This window comes from Pipistrellus hanaki (assembly GCF_964339955.1).
Source record: "Pipistrellus hanaki genome assembly, chromosome: 4".
Lineage (NCBI taxonomy): Eukaryota > Metazoa > Chordata > Mammalia > Chiroptera > Vespertilionidae > Pipistrellus > Pipistrellus hanaki.
Genome location: NC_140506.1, coordinates 47,152,961 through 47,175,174, shown reverse-complemented (window position 1 = coordinate 47,175,174; position 22,214 = coordinate 47,152,961). Strand labels below are relative to the sequence as shown.

Below are 22,214 nucleotides of genomic sequence, written 5' to 3'. Positions count from 1 at the left end.
AACAAGACTGTTGCCTGTATTGGCATCAGCTTTACACAGTCTAGTAAAAAAGCACTCGATTTTTTGGAAATTTTAGAGTTATAAATACATAATCTTTTCCTTCTTAATGAAAAGAGAACTTTTTCATTTTCAGTGCAAGAATAGTGTTGCTTAACACAGCTTAAATACCTTTTAACATAATAGTTTAATAAATGGAATAGACAGAGCATAATCCAAGAACATTTCTACAAAGCACAGCCCATGAACATTTCCAGGTATACCACATTTAACTAGAAAAAAACACATTTTTTCTTTTGATTCATTAAATTATACATTACGCTGAGAAACATCAGCAATGTGGTTCTAGCAATAAATAGCAGTCCTAACACTTCTCTCAGCAAAGAGCATTTCTTCTACATCAGCACTAAGGGCTGGCCAACCAGCATGACCTTGGTGTTCTATCTAAACTCTTACAATTTTAAAAATCCACTGGTGGAAATGAATTCTCTATGGAGATAGGGATGATTTACTAGTAACAGAAAAGTTCAGCTTCCATTACTACTGATGGCTATGCTTCCGTTTATGTTTTCCCTAAGCCATAACTATTTAAAATGTTACTGTTAGCATTCTTGGTTGTCCCATTTGTCAGTATATAATTCTCCTACTTAAATATATAGAACAAATCATATTAATTAAAATAAATTGGTTAGGACGGTTAAGCTGTATTGCAGATTGTCTCTGAAGGCTATAAATTCAAATTAAGGGTTTTGCTGCTTGTTCCTGAGCTTGGAAACAATCCATTAGTAGTAGCAAAAGAAATCTACTACCTTACAAAAGAACATTCATTTAAATTCCTGCAGAAATAGCTGTATAAACTGCAAATATAGCTAGTTATCATAATTATGTAACAAATTCTCGGTTGAAACAAGGAACCAATCTGCTAATTGATTATGGTGAATATTGATATTTAATAGTCTAGGGCCGTGGTCAGCAAACTCTGGCTCGTGAGCCACATGCGGGTCTTTGGCCCCTTGAGTGTGGCTCTTCCACAAAATACCATGGCCTGGGCGAGTCTATTTTGAAGAAGTGGCATTAGAAGAAGTTTAAGTTTAAAAAATTGGGCTCTCAAAAGAAATTTCAATCATTGTACTGTTGATATTTGGCTCTGTTGACTAATGAGTTTGCCGACCACTGGCCTAGGGCATGGATTTTAATAGACATACTATATTTATTTCTATATATTTTAAATGTTTCTCTATATACTTATATCTATTATATTTCTATTTGTTATTGGGTTGCAGAGGTTCTAAGTTGTATACTATATTATCAGTGATATATTTTTGTATAATAAACCTTATTTCTAGATATTAAAATGTTAAATTAGGTGAAAACAATTTGTGAGGACTTGGAATAATTAACTTGGTTATTTTAAGAAAAACCTATGTTATATAACTTCCCAAGACAAAGATGTGACCACCATTTATTGTATTCAATAAAAATGGAAGGTCCTTTACATTTCATGGACTCTTCTATAATAAAAAAATTTTAAATGCCTTTAAATATGAAAGTAAGCAGTACAAATCAATGATATTACTAACTGTTCTTGACCTTTCTTTGTGGATAAATTTCCTTAATGCTTTTCTATTTTCTACTGAATTCTCCCCAAACTAGCATACCTTAATTAGCTTGAGGGAATAACTAAATTAAGTTATAAATAAGTTTATAAAGCTCTCATTGCTCCCTTATAAAATCCATTCATTCCCAAATGCTCCCACAGAAAATGGTATAAAGCCTTGTAACTCTCATGTAGGAACCCTCTTATTTAACTATTAAGATCCAATGCCAAGTTCAAAGAAAAGCAAAATTTTTAAAGTGTTAAAAATTGCAATAAGAAGAAGGAGCTCTTACCCTTTGTGACAGCACATATGGACCTGGAGAGTATTATGCTAAGGGAAATAAGCCAGTCAAAGAAAAACAAATATCACATGTTCTCACTTATATGTGAACTCTGATTACTAAAATAAACTGATGAACAAAACTGGTCCAGAGACATGGATACGTGGAACAGAATGACAGATCTTACAGGGGGAAGGAGTGGAAGGAGGGGAAGAGATTAACGAAAGAACGTATATGCATAGCTCATGAACAGACAGTAAGTGTGGGCAAGGCCTGGGGTGGGGCAGGAGCTGAGTGGAGGGGAGCAAAAGAGAGGAAAATGGGAGACATCTATAATACAGTTAACAATAAAAAAAATTGCAGTATACCAGGAAATTTTTAATTATTCTATTTTAGAGAAGATAAAGCTAAGCAATAAATTATCTAGGTTACATGAAATGAATAATGTTGATTTCTCCATCTCCACTAATTGGAGTGGAAGTGAAAATGAGAATCAAAGTGTTGAATTTAGAAAACCTGGGACAAAAATTAAGTTTAAAGACACTGAATTACAGCCTGGGAGAGAGATGAATTACAGGGGGAGAGACAACAGCTGACTGTGTGAGTAAATGTGAGGCTTACAAGGGAGAAGAAAAGATGGTCCATGACTGAATCCTGAGGAAATCCCACATTTATAGGACAACAGAGAAAAGAGAACCAAGACATCCTTTCCCCCTCTGATTTGAATTTTCCCTTGAAGCCAGTCTGCGCTGTTGTGCAGAGGAGGAGAGAAGGACAAAAAGGTTTATTGAAAGAGAATAAAATCCAATATGACTTCATTTTTCACTCCTCAGCTTCCAACTGGTAGGACAATTTGAAATCATTAATTTGGCCAGATGGTTAATGTTGTTTAACAGTACAATTAACTAATAAATAATTGTAGAGCACTCTGTAAATATAAAGTACTACATAAATGTTTCATAATAACATTAAATCAGGACACTTATTTCAAGTTACATTTTATATGTTTTATTGGTGTATCAGGAAAAATGCCAATAATATGATTGAATGCTATCAACATAGAATGTATTTGAAAACTACAATGAAGGGATTGTGGGAAAACAAAAATAGCTGTGACCATGCTAGGCTGAACAGAATGAATTAATGTGAAATGAAGGAAAGAAAGGAGAGAACGACAACATGATCATAGAAATGCATAATAATTAGCAATTTCATTTTACCCACATAATTTATAAGAAAGAGAATTTATCACATAAAACGATGTGAAGGGCACAGAGCAGAAGGAAAATCAAGGCATGAGCTCTGGGGAAGCCAGTTGATACAAGTAACTTGAGTCTCATAATTACCAACCTTTCATGAATTCAGAGCTTACCTAGTCTTTACAATAATATATTAGACATATTTTGTTAACATCCCCTATCTACGTATAAGAAAACTGGGGTACCGAGAGGTTAAGAAACTTGCCCAATATCACACAGTTAGTTAAAGGCCATCATGACTCTGCAAACAGTTTTACTTCCCTGATAAATAAGACAGGTGCAGCCTGTGTGCCCCTTTTTCCATTTTCCTACCTCAAAACAAGGACTTGATGCTGAAGTCCCAATAACCATCTTGGAACCATGAGATTCCCAGAGATGTCAGCCTTGCTATGTAACCCATGCTGGCACCTTTGGATTTCTTGTTATATGAGAAAAATAACTCCCTATTGGTTTAATCCACCAGAATCGAGACTTCTGCTACTGGTAACTTTAACCATTATGCCAAATAATCATGACAATAAGTTATCACTCATTGAGTATTTGCTGTGAGCCATGCACTATTTTTTAATATATATTTTATTGATGTTTTACAGAGGAAGAGAGAGGGATAGAGAGTTAGAAACATCAATGAGAGAGAAACCTCAATCAGCTGCCTCCTGCACACCCCCAACTGGGGATATGCCTGCACCTAAGGTACATGGCCCTTGACCAGAATTGAACCTGGGACCTGTCAGTCCACAGACCAATGCTCTATCCACTGGGCCAAACCGGATAGGGCAAGATATGCACTATTTTATGTTTTACATGTACACAGTCGTTTCATCCCAATAACAAGTCTGTGAAGCAGACACTGTTAACTATTCACATTTTATTAGCAAGGAAACCGAGGTGCAGTATCTGGCTTTCCCACAGCCATACCTTTTAAAAGGAATTCAAATCCAGCTCCTGGCTTCTAAACATCTGCCCATTTGCAAACCATATTCTAAGCAGTGAAATACTAAAACCATTTCAATTAAAATCACAAACGATTTCAGATAAAATCACAAAATGACTCAATATTGTTTTGGAGATTCTAGAGCACATGCTTCTCAGCAGGGATGCTATTAACATTTCGGAAGACAACTCTTTATTGTTTGGCCATTGTTGCATATTAGAGATATTTACCATTTCTGTCTTGGGTCCCGGAAACACTCTCAAGATGGTGTTAATCCAGAATACTCTCTATATTCCCCCTTAAGGAGGCAGTGCCACCCTCGGTTAAGAACAGCCATTCTGACAAGTGCTGTAGAGGATGTGGAGAAAAATGTACCCTTGTGCACTGCTGGTGGAAATGGCGCAGCCATTGTGGAGAACAGTATGGAGTTTCCTCAAAAAACTAAAAATGGAACTCCCATTTGACCCAGTATCCCACTTCTAGGAATATATACCAAGAAACTGGAAATACCAATCAGAAAGGATGAACATAGGGGTGCATATATCCCTATGTTCATAGAAGCACAATTTACAATAGCTAAGATTTGGAAACAGCCTAAGTGCCCATCAGCAGATGAGTGGATTAAAAACCTGTGGTACATCTAACTCTAGTTCTGTTAGAGTAGCTCAGCCAAGGTTTTAGGGTCCTCTGTTGTGTTAGGATAGGAAGAGAGACACCCTAATCAAGGGTCCACGCTCCCACATCTACCCATGCAGGAGCCATGCAATTGGAACACATACAGAGATATTTAAAATTAAGGTACAGAGTTGGGGAGGTCTTGTTAGATTTTTCTGCTCATCATTAAGACACAACATATTCACTCCACCAGTAGGAGTAGGGGTCAGGGTACAGTTCTTTTCCAACAGTAGGCAGGTGGGGAATTTAGTAATAGTGAAAGAGAACAGGTTATCAAAGTCAGGAAAAAACAAAAATATAATTACTTCATAAAGCTGATTTAGGCAGAACTTGAATATGCTGATTCTGACATTTTCTGGTTTCTGTAGGGACATGCTTCCACTCTAGATTTTAAATATATCGAAGAAACTAGGGATAGAAATTTTAAATAGATTGCCCAGTCAATTGTGCTTAATAATTGATAGATTATTCCCTCTTCCAATAGTTTTTTTATATAATTGTTCTTTAACTGTGTTGACAAAATCTAAAACTACAATGGAATTAGAGGTAAACTTTTCTTAAGAACTTAGAGATGTGAAAAATAACAATGCTTGTGATAAACATACATTTCAAACCCCGAATGCTTCTAATCATTAAAAATAAAATATTAGGGTAAATTTAGTTCTAATCCTTAGTTTCTCCTATCTTTGTTATAATTTTTTATTGTCTTATGATATGATTTTTTCTGAATAAGCACAAAGGATATGTAAGAAATTTGTGGTAGGTAAGTAACTTTGCCTAACATCATTAATCACTAACAGCTCAATTATACAGTGAAGTGCCTGTAATTGTCATCAAGCTTTGATTCTATTATACATTCATTTATTTTACATTAATTATACAGATTTTTTAATGAAGCAGAAAAACTGTGTTTTTAGTTTTCACACGTAGAGACAATGATCAAAATATTTATGTGCATATTACATATTTTATTGACATTCAGAAAACAATTCATTTACTCAGTACAATATTAGTACCTTTACATGAGAGAAAAAAGCAAACCCAATTTACCACATTTAGATTTTCTTAGAGTATATGAATTTTAGAAAGTTCTTTCCAGGAAATGCAATATTTAAACTATTATTAACAGTAATTAATGAAACCTGTAAAATGGTTTTAAAACCATGGTTAATGTGGCATTTACAAGTCCAGACTCGGGGTTGACTCCCTTATTTCAAATCAAAGATACCTGGGACATGACATTAACATTCTGTGCTTCAGTTTACTCCTCTGTAGAAAAGAGATTAACATTTTGTAGTAAGGATTTAAGGATTGACAGTCAAGTGTGTAACACAATGCTTAAAACAAAGTTAGTGCTATGTAAGTATTTATATTATTTATTTTCCTTCTTGAAAGGAGTTCAATTTAACATGCAAATTAATGATGCCCAGGTTCATCAATATGAAATGGTTGGGGACAATTCTTTAAAATTCCATGAAAGCAGTTATTTGGTAACCTTATGGGTTAAATATTAAATCCCAAAATACAGATTTGGGGAGTACTCCGCCTTGTAACATGGCTTTGAACAGTGTAGTGGTGAAGGTCTCTACCCTTTAAGTTGTTAAAACCAATATGATCAATAACTTTCCTCTCATTACATGGGAACATATGGAGAAAAGAAGGCAGCCAGAAATAGCAGTTTTTAGATTCAGCCAAGGTTGGTGCCTAGGAGATGAGGAGAATCCCAGACAGAGGATAAAGAAGAAATGCGAATGAAACTCAGAAAAATCTGCCCTTTCTCTCCACTCTTTCCTGTTCCCTTCTCCCTTATATATATCCCTACTCCCGGGGTAGGCCAGGGCATATTGAACCTAGCTTTTCAACAAGGAAACCTTTAACAAATAATCTGTGGAACCTTGCTAACAATTTGCTTCTTTTGTTGGATGATTTATCTTGATTACTTCAAATTTGATCTTATTTCTAGGAATAGACTGACCTCCCTTTAAGGCATATTCAGTTTAGTTTCATATACTTCTTGCTACTAAAGTCTTCCTGATACACCTCTACAACTTAAATCCATTGATAGGTTGATCAGTGTGGGAAAAATATTTGCTTCTTAATGTCTAATTCTAGATTTTATTTATAGACATGTATATCCTTGTAAGTCATTTACATTCTAGAAATACAGAAACCTCATTAAAACAATGCTTTAAAACTATACCCGGGAGTAGAGCTGGTTTGACTATTTTCCTCTCCCATTCTCCTGGCCCATTCTGCTAATCAGTGCCAAAGAATTGTGTTGCCCAAGAGGCAGTCGGTAAAAGAATAAACAAGGAGAAACAGGCGACTCAATAAACCAGTGAATGAACATATTTAAGTCTTGAATAATTGAGTGTTGATTGTAGTTTGGACATTACAAAAATACTAAAATGTGATTCTTCTTTTAGGTGGGAAATGAGAAAGGATGAAAAACTAGAAGAGGAAGAAAAAGCAATGTTGGAATATTTAAAACAAATTTGCAACATCCAAAACCCTTCTGCCTCAGATACCAAGGAGGAAGAGTAATCTGCAGAAAACAGCAACAGCTTTATTTTAGGAAATAATCACATATAATGGAGTAGGATTTTTACTGCAGTCAGGATGAACCTCAGATGTGCTGTGAAGCATGAAACCAATGACTGAGTAATCTCAGAACTGAAAAGGAATATAGCACATAAAGAATAAATTGCTCCATATTTTTTATTTTAAAAATAATTTCAAATGTTTTTTCTTTCCTCAATCTTTCTCTTTAGACGATAATAACTGCTGCCATCTCGTGTTGCCTTTGAATTATTTTTCTTCTTGCAGTCTTGAAGTATCTATGACAACAGACAAAATGTTTGAAAATCCTTCCCCTAAAGATTTTTAAATACAACATTTGGGTGTTAAGTTGAATGGAGTTACATGGAGTAATGTGAAAATTTCAATCTAATTTTGTAGTTGTATCCCAAGTCCAGGTCTTACCAGACTGCTTTCCCATAGTCTCTTCCTCATCTAGTTTATCTTAATCATAGCCACAAAAAGCACTCTCCCGAAGCATAACTTTACTCACATCTCTGCATATAGTGGCTTTTTAAACATCAGTTCTAACCACATGCTTTCAGGTCCTATACCCAATGGCTCCATGTTCAAGCAATTGCCAACCATTTTCTTGGCTCAAGCCACATGCTTGCCATTTTTCCCAACCAGAAACTATCTTTCTCATAAAACTATGATCAACACTAACTCCAGCCATCTTTAGTCTACAGTTCCTTATCTATGCTTCTGTTACTCCTTTTATTCCAATTACATTACTCACACTAAGGAAACAGAATGTGTTCTAGCACCCTATATGCCAAGTAAGGTTATATGTACCATAACCTTCCTATCAGTGCCTGATATTAGATTCTAAAAACTTTGAAGGCCTTACAGTATAACGTGAAGTCTCCTTTTATACAACAGTCTCCCCAAATACCTACTTACAAAGTCATTCATCTAGTTGACAGTTAATAAACACAGTTGTTTGAATGACTGCTATTGAAAGAAGATAATGAAGACATTTAGACTATTGAGCAATCTACAAGTCATCTGGGAGAAGCTTTATATCACAAACTATTTTAGACCATATGATATTGAATATCATGTTTTCTGATATTCTTGGATTGTCCATGTTCTTATAGTCTGAAGTTTTACAAAATATATGTAGGCATTTCTCTATGACTCCCTTTTCAAAGAAGTATAGCAAGAGGAGAATTGGATGAGTTGGAAGGAGAGGAAAATAGAAAAAAGAGCTTACAGTTGAATTGTCTTCTATACTTGCTCAGAGAAATTAATATAGTCATAAGTGCAATAAAATTTATAACTGGAAATGTTAAATGACAAGTTACTAATTTATCAGATCATATTGACTCCATACTTGATATGTTTCTTAAAGTATAAGAAGTGGTATTTCAAAAGTTTCATTTCTTACAATTATTTTACATTTGTATGTGTTAACAACAGAAATGAATACGGTACTTCATAATTCACCATATGCTTACCACAAAAATATTATCTCCCTATAAAATATTATCTTCTTCACTAATCTCCTTAACTGTATTTTTATAATTATAAAGAGGTATCTACTTTATTATTAGTTTAGCAATAACTATGTGGAAACAGTAGGAATTAATTTTTAATAAAATGTAGGTGGAAATGTACGTTTCAAATATTTTACATTTAACACTGTTATAGAACTACCAAACACGAAATAGGAAAAACTATTTTGTCTACCAAAGCAAGCTTACTCAAAATGTCCTATTAATTCCAATTCATAAAATTCTGAGTCATAGAGAACTTCAGATCATTTGTAATTATTACACCTTACTACAAAAAAATCTTTAAGATCTTTTATGCTTTTTGTTATAATTGAAATATTTCACAATAAAAATATTAAAAAGCTGTATTCGGCCTTAAAAAAAATCCTGTCATATGTTACATGAGTGAATTTTGAAGACATTATCTAAATGAAATAAGATAGTCACAAAAGAACACAAATAGTATATTATTCCACTTATATGACATATCCAATGTAATCAAATTTATAAAACAAAGTAAAATGGTGGTTATTTGGGGCTAGGGTGATGGAAAAAGAGTAGTGCAATAGATATAGGTAGACTTTCTCATTTTTACAAGATGAAAAAGTTCTGGAGATCTGTTTCATAACAATGTCAATAAACAACACTACTGATCTATACATTTAAGACTAAGATTTTTTTAAATGTATATATTATTGATTTTTTACAGAGAGGAAGAGAGAGGGACAGAGAGTTAGAAACTTCGATGAGAGAGAAACGTCTATCAGCTGCCTCTTGTACACCCTCTACTGGGGATGTGCCTGCAACCAGGGTACATGCCCTTGACCGGAATGGAACCTGGGACCTTTCAGTCCACAGGCTGATGCTCTAATCAATAAGCCAAACTAGTTTCTGCTAAGAATAAGATTTGATGTTATCTTTTTACCCAGCTAAACAAGAAACACTGCTGTATGTGGAATTCCCACATATAAACATTCCTAATATGATGCCTGAAAGCTCTTAGGTTTTGATAGGAACTATGAGAGCAGCATATTCCACATAATGATTAAAAAACTATCTGCCTTGCCTTTGAGATATATTTTCAACAGCACTACCATTAAAGCAGTACACTCTTATTTCTCCAGAATTTAAAGAATCCAAAACATTGTAAAACCTTTTCGACCTCAAAATATTGTAATAATTACCTACATGAGTAAAAATCTTTGCTAGTTATTTATTGTTGCATAACAATATTACCACATTTGGCAGCTTAAAACAACATACATTATCTCATAGTCTCTGTGTGTCAAGTGTCTAGACATCGTTAAGCTTGGATCTCTGCTTGGGATCTCACAAGATTGCAATGAAAATGTCATCTAGTAGTGGTCTCATCTAAGGCTCAAATGGAGAAGGATCCCCTTTATGGTATTGGCATTAAGATCAGATTGAAGGAATTGCAAAACTACAGGCAAGTGTTGTTGAGCAATAGTGCTGAATACTAGGACAATGACCAAAAGACAGACCAATCCATACTTCCATGTACCCCATAATAGGATTCCCAGTAATTAGGAGAAAACCCACCTTAAAGGAGTCCAACACAGGAACAGAGCGGCCTCTTGCACCACCTCCATGAAGATACTTGAGTTTCCCCTATACTAAGGTGATCAGATTTTAACATTGGTAAAGCGGGACACCATTAACCTTTGGGGGGTGGGGGGGTTTGTTCTAGATTAAAATTTTGGTCTATATGGAGCAACAAAAATTTTCATAGAACGCAAAAATAGTATTGTAATATATTTTTTTAAATTTCAAAATAAGTACAATTTACAAATATAATAATGTATAGTCGTAAGTGTCACTTTCAAGGCCAGTGCTAGACTATTTGCCGCCACTATAAAATATAAATAATATGAGTACTGTACTGTCTGCTAAATTCAAGAAAATTTATGTATTTATGAAATAAATTACCTAAATTATCTGAATAGCTGATTTGTAATGACATCACTTGTTTAACTAGCTTACTAGCACTCAGTACGATGTGTATCATCTGAGAGACAGTTAACAAAATGTTTTCGTCATTGCCAATCCCCAAAAATGCCATTGTTTATTAAGTCCAAACAATGGTGGTCGAATTCTAACAACTTATCAACAATGCAAACTTTAATAAGCATTTCTCGATAATCAGTTCTCAACAATTATTTGTTATTATTAAAGTTTAACGTTATAAAATTAACAAAAATAATATAAAACTCATATCTTAGCTAAATAGCCACAAGGCCACCGAAAAACTGTATATTCCCTTCCCGTTCCCCCTCTGTTCCCTAGCTTGTCGTGCATTCTTTCCAAAAATTAGGACTTTTTAAAAACGCCGTGGGATGCGGAACAAATTGTTAAAAATCGGGACTGTCCCGCCAAAAGCAGGATGTCTGGTCACCTTACCCTATACACAATGCTCTCTTGAGAAGAAAATGTTAAAAATGGGGCCAATTGTCTGACAGGATGTATTCCTAATGGAAATTTTAGTTATTGCAATGAGTAAACATTTAGCAGGAAACCATTTTATACTGTAAAAGAAAGTTGGTCTTAACTGGTAAAATTAAGGATTAAAACAACAATCTACCTTAGCAGAGATTAGAGCTATGGAACAGGAGATCAGTTATAGAAAATAAAATTATTGCATATCTAAATAGCACTGTGCTGTACATTGTATTTGAATCTAACCTGGTGAACACTGGCATGAGTAAGAGGTACACAGGCTCAGGACACTTCACTTTATGCAATAAAATCTACAAGCTGAATTGGTTACCTGGAAGCCAAATAAAAAAAAAGGAAGACCTAAGAAGCTTTTCCTTTGTGCAGGTATCTGGATTGGTAAGCTTAACAACAGGGATGGAGTGGATGGTTCACTTTCATTGAATTGCTACCTGGAGACCACAAACGGCCTTGAACTGCAGAGGGAAGAGGTCAAATCTGCTCTGATAGTTGCCCAGTGGAGATCCTATGATATCTGCAGAGGACACTGATAATAACTTTCAAACTTCCGCAGAGTAATGCTTTCTTCAGATGAATTCTTACTCCAGCAGACCCCAAATACAAAACAAATATTTAGACAGTACATATATTTTCTTAGAAAGTCCCTAGCAGGGGTCCTCAAACTTTTTAAAGTGGGGGCCAGATCACGGTCCCTCAGAGAGCTGGAGGGCCGGACTATATGAACTACTAATTCCTACTGTAACACCTCGGCTGCGCTCACTGCCCAAAAAACCTGGAGGGCCGGATCAGACTCCTCTACGGGCCGCATGTGGCCCGCGGCCTGACCCCTGCGGCCTAAAGCAATTCCCTAGCACCTTTTCCATGGAGGGAAGCTTCTGGTTCAAGATAGCCACTGAACAGAAACTACTACCATCCCTGGGATTCAGACAGACACACTGTGGCTGGAATCCCGCCCCAGGCTAATATCCTGAGAATGGCTCCCTGAAGAAAGTGAGCAATCTTCCTGGAAATAATATATATGAACGCCTAAAGCAAAGATCCATTTTCCCTTTTGTTTTATAGATCGAGGTCATCTAGAAAAAGCAAGATAAAATTTCCCAGAATTTAGTAGCATGGTAGTTATTGGTCTAAATACTAAACAATTAGATGTTAATAAATAAATAAATAAATAATAAATGGTGTGAACAAATTCTGGGAAATTCTTTGTTTTGTTTTGTTGTTAATCCTCACTGGAGGATATTTTTCCATTGATTTTTAGAGAGAGTGGAAGGGAGGAGGAGAGACACAGAAAGAGAAACATTGATGTAAGAGAGATACCTTGTTTGCCTCCTGTATGCACACTGACCACAGCCAGGGATCAAGCCTGCAACAGAGATATGTGCCCTTGACTGGCATTGAACATGCAACCGTCCAGTCTGTGGACCAATGCTCTATCCACTGAGCCAAACCAGCTAGGGCTGGGAAATTCTTAAAGGATATTTTCCCTTTCCTTATGGCTGGAATGTGAGCATAATGATTAGATATAGATGGCACATACTGAGCTTACCAGAACCACAAAAGGTTGAAAGCTGGGTAATGGATAATTGTGGAGCCATAAAAGTAATCTCGGGGTCCTGCATTTATGTGTATGAGAAATAATCTTCTGTCTTATTTTAACTGCTGTTATTTGGGTTTTCTGCTCAAGCAGTCAATTCTTAACAAATACACGTTGTGGGAGAAAAATATCACGTAGCAAAGCTTGACATTACACTGTGCCTCTAAAAAAGGTATAAAATTGTCCAGGGGGTGAGGGGGAAGACCAACAGGGACATCCTCCTCCTCAAAAATAACACCCTTGTTTTGGTACCTGTGGGAGACGTTAGCTTACCTACATTTTCCTCCCCTATATCCTTAGGGGAACTGTCACTCCTGAAAAACCTATCTACTGACTCAGAACCTCATTCTTTCCTCCAGTTTATAAATTATACCTCCACCTACACAACTAACAGGGGGGAAAAAAAAAAGTGCCATGATTAACTTTGGAAAAAATAGCATTAAAAATGAGATAATTTTTGTTTCAAATAGTTATATATATATTAATGAAATTAAGAAAAAAAGTATTTTCTATTTACTGAGGTATTTTCTATTTCCAATGTTCTTTCTCCCTGAAGATCTACATTTACATCTGCCTTTAGTGCACTTCCATTAACCTTTCTTATAGTGCAGTGATGGATTCTGTTATTTCTCTTTTACATGAAACTGTTTATTTTACCATTCTTGAAGGATATTTCAATAGATACAAAATTCTGTATTGATAGACTTTTTCTTTTAGCACTTTAAAGATGATCCACTCTATCCCAGGCCCCGGTTTCTGATGAGGAAACAATGGAACATCTAGATCATTGTTCCCCTATATTATCATGTCATTTTATTCTGGCTGTTTTCAAGATTTTCTCTTTACTGTTGGTTCTAAGCAGCTTGACTCTATTGTGCATATTTATGATATTTTTGTATTTATCTTTCTCCAAGGTCACCGATTCTCTATTCATAAATCTCCATTCTGCCCATCTAGTAGATTTTAAATTTTTCAGATATTCTTTTTTTTTGTAATATAATTTCCATTTGATTCTTTAGCATAGTTTTTAAGTTTGCTGAAATTTCCTGGATTTCCATTCAGTATGAGTGTCCTTTATGTCATTGAGCATAGTTATAATTGCTCTTTAAAATCCAATCTGATGATCCCAACATTGAGGTATCTTGGGATCAGTCTCCATTGCTTGTATTTTCTTTTGAGAATGTATAATTGTGTTGGGAGAGTCTTCAAGACCACCTCTCCATTCAGAGATTAGCTAGATCTCTTACAGGACTAATCACATAGTTGTACTCTCACTGCTAAGATTTATCAAAGCAATGTAGAATGAGAAAGAGAGAGAGAGAGAGAGAGAGAGAGAGAGAGAGAGAGAGAGAGAGAGAGAATGCTCCTCATAAGGATGTGGGAATGCATCTTAAAAATGCATTAACCATATTTAACATCCAATATATCAAGTTTTAGTAAATACTGGGAGATAGAGTGTATTTCTGAAGATATATGGGAATAATCAGATTGACAACAAAAGAGACATCCGTGTATAAAAGGATTAGAACAAAGAAAAGTAAGAGTAAAGTTTGTGCTTATAGAAATAATTGTGGAAAACCAGGAATAGAGAAGCTCATATTTGAGATATAAAAGGGAAGGGAAGACAGGAAAAGTACCAATAGAGATTGAGAAATTACACAGTCCTAATATTCCAAGAGGAAGTACCATTATAACCTTGAAAATATGATTTTTATATAATTATTTGACTAATATATTAAACACTGGCATTTCTCTAATTTATAGGTAATTAGATATAACTTATATAACTTATATATTGAATATGCAGCACTTGGAACGGTGATGGATAACAAGCAGAAAAACTAATTTTTCTTCTACTAACTATAATTCAAACCTGCTTTGTCAGATCTTTTCCTCTATCCCTGGTTTATACGACAGACAGGCATTATGGCTTTTCTGGTCATATTAGGATAATTTGGAATGTCTCAAATTTTATCTTATTTAAAAGTCCAATATGATCTAAATCATTTCAAATATTTTGTACCCATTTGCCTTTTTCTTTCTTTTTTTTTTCTTTGCCACTTTTTCCTGCTTTCTTTGATTTTATTGAATATTTTATATGATTTTTAGCTTCTCTCCTCTCCTAGGATATTAATTAGACTTTTAAAAAACTTTTTCAAATGTTTGCTCTAGAGTTTGCAAAATATATTTACAACTTATTTAAGTCTACTTTTAAATAATACCATTTCATGGGTAGTAAAAATATAGGTTTCCAATTCCTCCCTCCTGTCCCTTATAACATAGCTGTCATTCATTTTACTTATCCATTGGCTATCATCACAGAAAACAATGTAGTTTGCCCTGTGGCAATTCTCTGACAGATCTAAGAAGAGTTGTTGACTTTCTGTTTGTATAGCTTTTTTCTTGTTGTCAGGATGGGAGACTTTCTGTTTGTAAAGCTTTTTTCTTGTCAGGATGGGAGTGACTGATTTTCAAGTTCCAAACTCTTTACATGTTGAACTGAAAACTTCTAAGTCACTTTAAGAGATTTTCTTTCCCAGGATAGATATGACTCACCCACAAATATGGTTGAAAGGAAGAGGGTATGATCTATTTTGTCATAGTTCCTCCACCTTTTACTTGTCTATGGCCCACACTAGTTTTACTTTGACCTCCTTCAGGGTCAGTGTAGGTGTGGGAAGAAAAGGCTTTTGTAAATTGTTGTTGTCCCTTCTGTAACAAATGTCCAAATGCTGGTGCTTTCTGTCCTTAGGTACTTTGATGCATTTTTAGAGAATCACCCAAATCCAGGAATGTCAATATTGCCATTCCCTGAGACATGAGATGCATGCTCCACCGAGCACCTAAACATGTCCATGTGGCCCATCTGGTGGCTTCAACAACCTGGCTCTTCTGGTTGGTATGCTTCTCCCTTCTTCCTACTGAAGTTGCTTATCTACTTTCAAAGCAATTCTACCCTAGTGTCATGGGCTGGATTATGCCCCGCTTCCCAAATGATATATTGAATGTAACTTTATTTGATAATTAGAACATTAATCAAGTAAAAATTAGTTAAATTAGCTCATTAGGGTGGGCCCCCTCGAAAAATATGATCATCTCTATAAAAAGGAGAAATTTGGGCACAGAGCCAGAACACAGGGAGAATGCCATCTGAAGACGAAGGCAGCCATTTGGGTGTTGCATTTACAAAACAAGGGGCATGAAAGATTCCTTTCAAACCACTGGAAACTAGAAGGGGGGCATGGAACAAGCTCTTCCTCAGTCCTCAGAAGGGAACAACCCTGTGCCTTAATTTGATTTTGGTCTTCTAACCTTCAGAATTGTGAGACAATTTCTGTTGGTTTGGCCACCTAGTTTGAGATACAGAAGGTTCTTGAATAACATTGTTTTTATTCAACATCATTTCATTATATATAACATTGGTGAGGTGGAAAAAATGATTCCTGGCTGGGGTCACTGCCCATGAGGAGTTAGCTAATGTTCCTCATGCCTTCACGAGTTTTCCCTAGGTACTCTGGTTTTGTCCCACGTCCCACAGAGGTACACAGTAAGTTAAATGGCAAATCTAACTTACCCCCTTGTGAGTGAGAGTGGGGTGAGTGTGTGTGTGAGCTTTGCAAAGGACTGCCAGTTCCTGCCTTGTTCCCTGAGCTGATGGGATAGGCTCTGACCACCCTCAACACTGAGCAGGTTAGAAAGTAATTATTTCACTTGTTTTTATTAGTCTTTCTTAAATGTATGTATAGCTCATTCACATTTATTTCAGTGTGGACTATTAGGAGTGTTTGGGTCTTTATTTAGAAGCTTGGTGATGTTTTTGTGACCGGAAGTATACTATAAGAACTTATCTCATTTATATCAATTAGTCTATGGTAAAATGAGTTTCGTTATAGTTTGCTTTGCTTGAAGATGTAGTTTCCAAGATCCTATCAATGGATGTTAAGTGAGGACTCACTATATTGCCTATGAAAGCCATAGAAAGCTAATACATACAACCATTTGCTACCATGTGTTCTAGCTGTTGGGAAAACTTGACTGTTCTTATATTTTTACTCTATCATCAGAGGTACCCTTAGTCAATGTCTTGCCTTTAAATATTTCCACTCAAGAGAATTGTTAATTACTTTTGGGACTCCTGTTTTCCCCAATCCAAATCACGTTTTCCCTGCTCCCCATCCTTTACCCCAAATCTCTTACCATCCTCAGCCTTAGTGGAGGCCTGGGTGGACAGGGGCCAGATGTTATGGATTTATGGAAACGATTCTTTATTCTATTGGAGTAGGGAAGCTCTTAAAGGTTTTGAAGAGGAAAGGAACAAATTCTGATTTGCATTTTAAAAAGATTTCTACAGTTGCCAGTAGGACACTAGATTCTAGGGAGGAAAGAACAGTAGCCTGTAGAACAAGTAAGAGACAACCACAGCATCCAGTGAGGACTACCTTTTGAAAAGAGAGCCAAGAGATTTTGCTGAGAGATCGGATGTGGAATGTCAGAGAAAGAGAAATCAAAGGATGACCTGAAAAACTGTTAAGAATCAATGTGCTATTTACTGAAATGGAAAGATGTGCAACAGAACAAGTTTTGGAGGTGGGAAAATATGGAGTTTTAATTGCATGTTAAATACTCTAGTAGATATGTTGAACAAGAAGTTAGATACATGAATACAGAACCCAATAAAGGCATGGCTGGCTATTTAAGGCATTTTCATGGGTAATTTTTTACCATCAGGGATTTTTGCCATAAGGGCTGAGTAGCAAACCCTGATGGCAATGTGGCTATAGCTTTCCACAGCTGTTTCCAATCCAGGCATACTCTCCATTTTACAGCGAGCTGTTTTACCGTGCTTCACAGGGATTACATTTTTATTTATTTATTTGATTTTTTTTGCAAATTGAAGGCAAGACCCTCCGCCAACAAAAAGATGAGGACACACTTGATGGCTGTGATCTCGAACAGAACCTGCAATGTCTCCAAGGTGTGCCTGTGCCCAGCAAACAGGAAAGAGGGCAGGCTCAGGGAACCCGTACTTCACGTCCTACTTTATCTAAGTCGTAACTGAGAGGTACAATTTATCTCCTACATCACCTCCGGTCTTGACCGGAGTTGAATGGATCCTTCCGAGGGGATAAACCACAGTAGCAGGGCGGGCAATAGCCGGTAGCTGCAGGCGCACTCCCGGAATTGCTCCTGAAACTCCGCCTGGAGAACCAGGCTTCCGGGCGGCTCCAGCCAGTGGTGTCCCGCCCGTCAGAAAAGCGGGTGCGGGGGAGCACGGCCCGCAGGTGAGTAACGTGACCATCTTTACCTTCCCGGGCTCTCTCCCAGCCCATCCAGAGCCGCGGGAACCTGGCCGGCGACCACGCCCCGCCCACTTCCGGATTGGGCGCCGTCGCGTGCGTGATGACGTTTCAGCCTCTCGCGGACCCCGGAAGTGCAACTTGAACTGGTTCGGGGCGCGGATCCCGTGAGAGAGAAAGTGACTACGACCGCACGAGGGAGTTCGCCCGGGCGCTCTAGAAGGCCACGCCTCCTCCCGCCTCCCCCCGCAGCCCTGCAGCCGCGGGCAGAGCTCAGGTAGGACCTCCTTTGCGGGGACCTGAGTCCCCGGCCGGCCAGGGCCAGGATCGGAGGAGGGGGCTGGCTTGGTTCTTCTCGGCTGGGGGCTGCTGGCCCAGGGCCGGAGGTTCCCTAGAGCTACGGTGCGTTTTGTGCGGACGGACACCTCTGTTCTCGGTCCCGGACCCCACGGACCCCGCAGTTCCCTCCTTCCGTGGCGGGCAGGACGCGTGTGTTCCTAAAGGACTTTCCGTTCACCTGGACGTGGGGGCTTCTGGGAAACCTAGAGTGTCACCTGCACTAGGCTTTCTCAGATGGGGAGATATCGCGGTTCTATGGTTAAAGATTTTTTTTTTTTCCCTGCAGAAATTATCAACTGCCAAAACTTTACCAAGAGTGACTTATTGCAGACAGAAGGTTAAAGTGCGGTTATCAAATGTTCTCAAAAGTTTGCAACATGCGTGGACGCTTGGTGGGACATTGAGCGGGGATGAATTCTTAGTTGAACACTTTTGACTTGGAAATAAAGTTAGGTGTTTTTAGGAAGCAGACTATTCCAGTGCTCCAGAGTGTGTGTCTGTTGGGCCAAGTAACCAGTTACTTCATTTTTGACTATATTTGTTAACAACCTACTTTGTTGCATTTGTGCATTTACTCCAATACTCTGAAAACATGTAAAGGGAAAATTTTGTGGTTTTCAGACTACCAATTTCTTATAATTTTTATCAAAATATGTGCAACGTGATGTTTGCCATGCAGTACATAGCATCATTTTGTTTTAAAGCAGTGTTAAAGCTAAATTCTTTATTTTTTGTCCTTTGTTCAGCATGATGAAGGATAGATATACTGTATTCATCTCGCGTTTTTACAAACTGAGTCAGAGAGCACTGTCTGGAGAGTTTAATTAAGATGGTACTGTCACCGCTGGTACCAGGCTTCTGTCTGTTACACTCCTACCACTTCACTAGTGAAGCCTTAATGGGTGCTCTGGATGGCTTTGGGGCTGTGGCTGCTGCAAGGCTGGTAGATGGTACCCAGACCAAGAGGGAATGTGCTCTGCGAAGCTGTGAAGATCCATCTATCCATTTAGCAACTACTTATCGGCTACCTTCAATGTGCCAAGTAGTGTTCTAGGTGCTGGGAATACAATCCTGGCCTTTAAATAAAGTCCTTATGCTCCTGAAGTTACTTGGTACAGTAAATCCTCCATTTTGTGGACCTCAATTTAATGGACAAAATTTCTGTATGTCCTATGTGAAAATTAGCACCTTGTGCGTTTTAAAATGCTTTTGGCCAAGATTTGCTTTTAATTAAAGTAATAGGATTTTTTTTTGTTTTGTTATTAATCACCGTTATTTTTAACACATTTTATGGAATAGGCCATATGTTGGAAAAAACACTAGTAATTTCACAGTCATATAACTATTACATGTCTACAAGTATAGACTACATAGTTAAATCGAATAGTCACCTCTTGTAAACAATATTCGGCAAATGATTACCACGTGATCACACTGCATCTTGTGTGGTAATTGGTTCTGTTGTCCTGTGGTGTGACTTTCTAAATCAGTTTCAACAAGCGCCAGCCTTTGTTCCCACGTGCACCAAGCTAAGCCCCAGCTGCGTGCATTTGTTTACTCCCAGAGACTGGTGAATGCAAGCATTTACTAGACCTATTCCGTATAAATTTAAAATAACCGTAATACATATAGAAAACTTTTCTGTGAAGTTAAACTTTTCATGCATATTTAATTTTAATCACACAAATGTGTCTATATAAATAAAGACAGGTAAATTAGTTGGTCAATTTTTTAATATATGCATTTGGAAAAACTACTTTATTACATAAGGGACTTTTGGCTTTGATAGACACCCCCTCACCCAGAAATCCTTTCGTTATATTGAGGTTTACTGTAGTGGACGAAGAAAGAAAATTAACAAGCATACACACTGAGTGGCCAGATTATTATGACCACCCCATCAGTACTTTGTTGGGCCACCTTTTGCCTTCAGTACTGCGGCGATTCTTCTTGGCATTGACTCCAGGAGATGTTGAAAGGAGATGCGAGGAATTTGACACCATGCCTGATGAATAGCACTGTCCAGTTCTGTGAGATTTGATGGTTGTGGAAGCAGCTGCCTGGTGGCTCTTTTAACTTCGTCCCACAAATGCTCAATTGGATTGAGATCTGGTGATTGTGGGGGCCACCTAAGCAAGGTAAAGTCTCCCTCATGTTCTTTAAACCACTCCTGCGCAATATGAGCACCGTGGCATGGTGCATTGCCTTGTTGGAAGGAACCATCTCCATTGGGATGCGCCAACAACATGGTAGAATGAACTTGATCAGCAACCATACTTAGGTTGTGCTATTCAGAGGTTGTTCCACACGAATTAAAGGTCCCAAATCATGCCAGGAAAACATGCCCCAAACCATAACACTGCCCCCACCAGCTTGAAGGGTTGTACTCATGCAAGGTGGGGTGCGTGCTTTCATGCTTTTTTTGCGAAATTCTCACTCTGCCATCTGCATGATGCAACTGAAAATGTGATTCATTGGACCACATGACATTTTTCTATGCTTGACTGTCCAATCCTTGTGTTTCAGTGCGAATTGGAGACATTTTATCTTGGTAACTGCAGACAGCAAAGGTGTTCGAACAGGCCTTCAGCTTCCATAACCCCGTATGATGCAGTGTACGGCTAATTTGCCTACAAATGTCAGGTGGTCATAATAATCTGGCCATTCAATATATATCTCAAGTAGTGATAAGAACTATGAAGAAAAACAAGCTCATTAACAGGAGAGAGAATATTTTAGATAGGGTGATCAAGCTCAGCCTCTCTGATAAAGGGACATTTATTTGAGAAATCTAAATGAAGTGAGTGGGGGACAGTTGTTTTCCTGTGGTCGGCAAACAAAATACCATGGCTTGGGCAAGTCTATTTTGAAGAAGTAGCATAGGAAGAATAAGTTTAAAAAATTTGGCTCTCAAAAGAAATTTCAATCATTGTACCATTGATATTTGACTCTGTCGACTAATGAGTTTGCCGACCATTGTTTTAGGCTAACAAAAGGCTCTGAGGCATATGAACTTTTGGTCTATCTTAGAGTAGTAAGGATGTAGGAATGGAGGTATTCAGGTGCAAAAATCTTGAGAACAAATATTTATTTAGTGATCTGATGTGAGCATGAGCAACCTTATTTATTGACAGCCTATTTTTCTCAGCTTTCCCAAGCTGACCTCCACAAGGAGAATCTGACATTCTTAGTTCTGTAGAGATGTTTCCAACAGCACCAATGAAGTCAAGAACCATTTACTCACTTGTACATAACTTGTGCTGTTTTAGAGTCAGATTGGGTTTGCATGATAGCCCTGGATAACTAAGTAGCAAGGACTTCTCTGCTCTATTTCAACTTTATTCTTTATTTATTTATTTTATTGTGGTAAAGTATACATAACATCTTTTGCTATTGTAACTATTTTTGACTGCATTTCAATGGCATTAAGTACATTCACACTGATATGCAACCGTCATTATCATCCATCTTCAGAACTTTTCATCTCCTCAACTAAAAATCGGTAGCCTTTAAACATTAACTCCCATTACCACCCTCCCTCAGCCCTAGCAACCCCAAACTACTTTTGTCTCTGCTAATTTTGACTGTACTCCAGGTGCCTCAAAAATGTGGAATCATACAAGATTTGCCTTTCTGTAACTGGCTTATTTCACTTAGCACAGTGTCTTCGAGGTTTATCAATGCTGTAGCATGCGT

General features: G+C 37.3%; 2 protein-coding genes and 1 long non-coding RNA gene across 9 annotated transcripts in view; 2 read left to right on the top strand and 1 right to left on the bottom strand.

Annotated features, from left to right (window-relative positions):
• KIAA0825 overlaps positions 1-9,501 on the top strand; it is a 318,764-nt gene extending 309,263 nt beyond the window's left edge. For 2 of the 4 annotated variants that reach the window (XM_084882634.1, XM_084882633.1), the window contains exon 20: positions 7,170-9,501. In XM_084882634.1, coding sequence (XP_084738760.1) covers positions 7,170-7,287 — 118 coding nt within the window. In that variant the 3' untranslated portion in view covers positions 7,288-9,501. The remainder of the gene's footprint in view (positions 1-7,169) is intronic. The other 2 variants (XM_084882631.1, XM_084882632.1) reach the window with 1 other exon arrangement.
• LOC311622019 overlaps positions 1-22,214 on the bottom strand; it is a 1,104,806-nt gene that overhangs the window by 903,448 nt on the left and 179,144 nt on the right. The gene's annotated exons all lie outside the window — the stretch shown is intronic.
• Positions 18,291-22,214, top strand: part of ARB2A (ARB2 cotranscriptional regulator A) — a 337,934-nt gene continuing 334,010 nt past the window's right edge. For 2 of the 4 annotated variants that reach the window (XM_084882684.1, XM_084882685.1), the window contains exon 1: positions 18,302-18,456. The gene's annotated coding sequence lies outside the window, so the exon portion shown is untranslated. Of the gene's footprint in view, positions 18,582-22,214 lie in introns of all 4 variants that reach the window. The other 2 variants (XM_084882686.1, XM_084882687.1) reach the window with 2 other exon arrangements.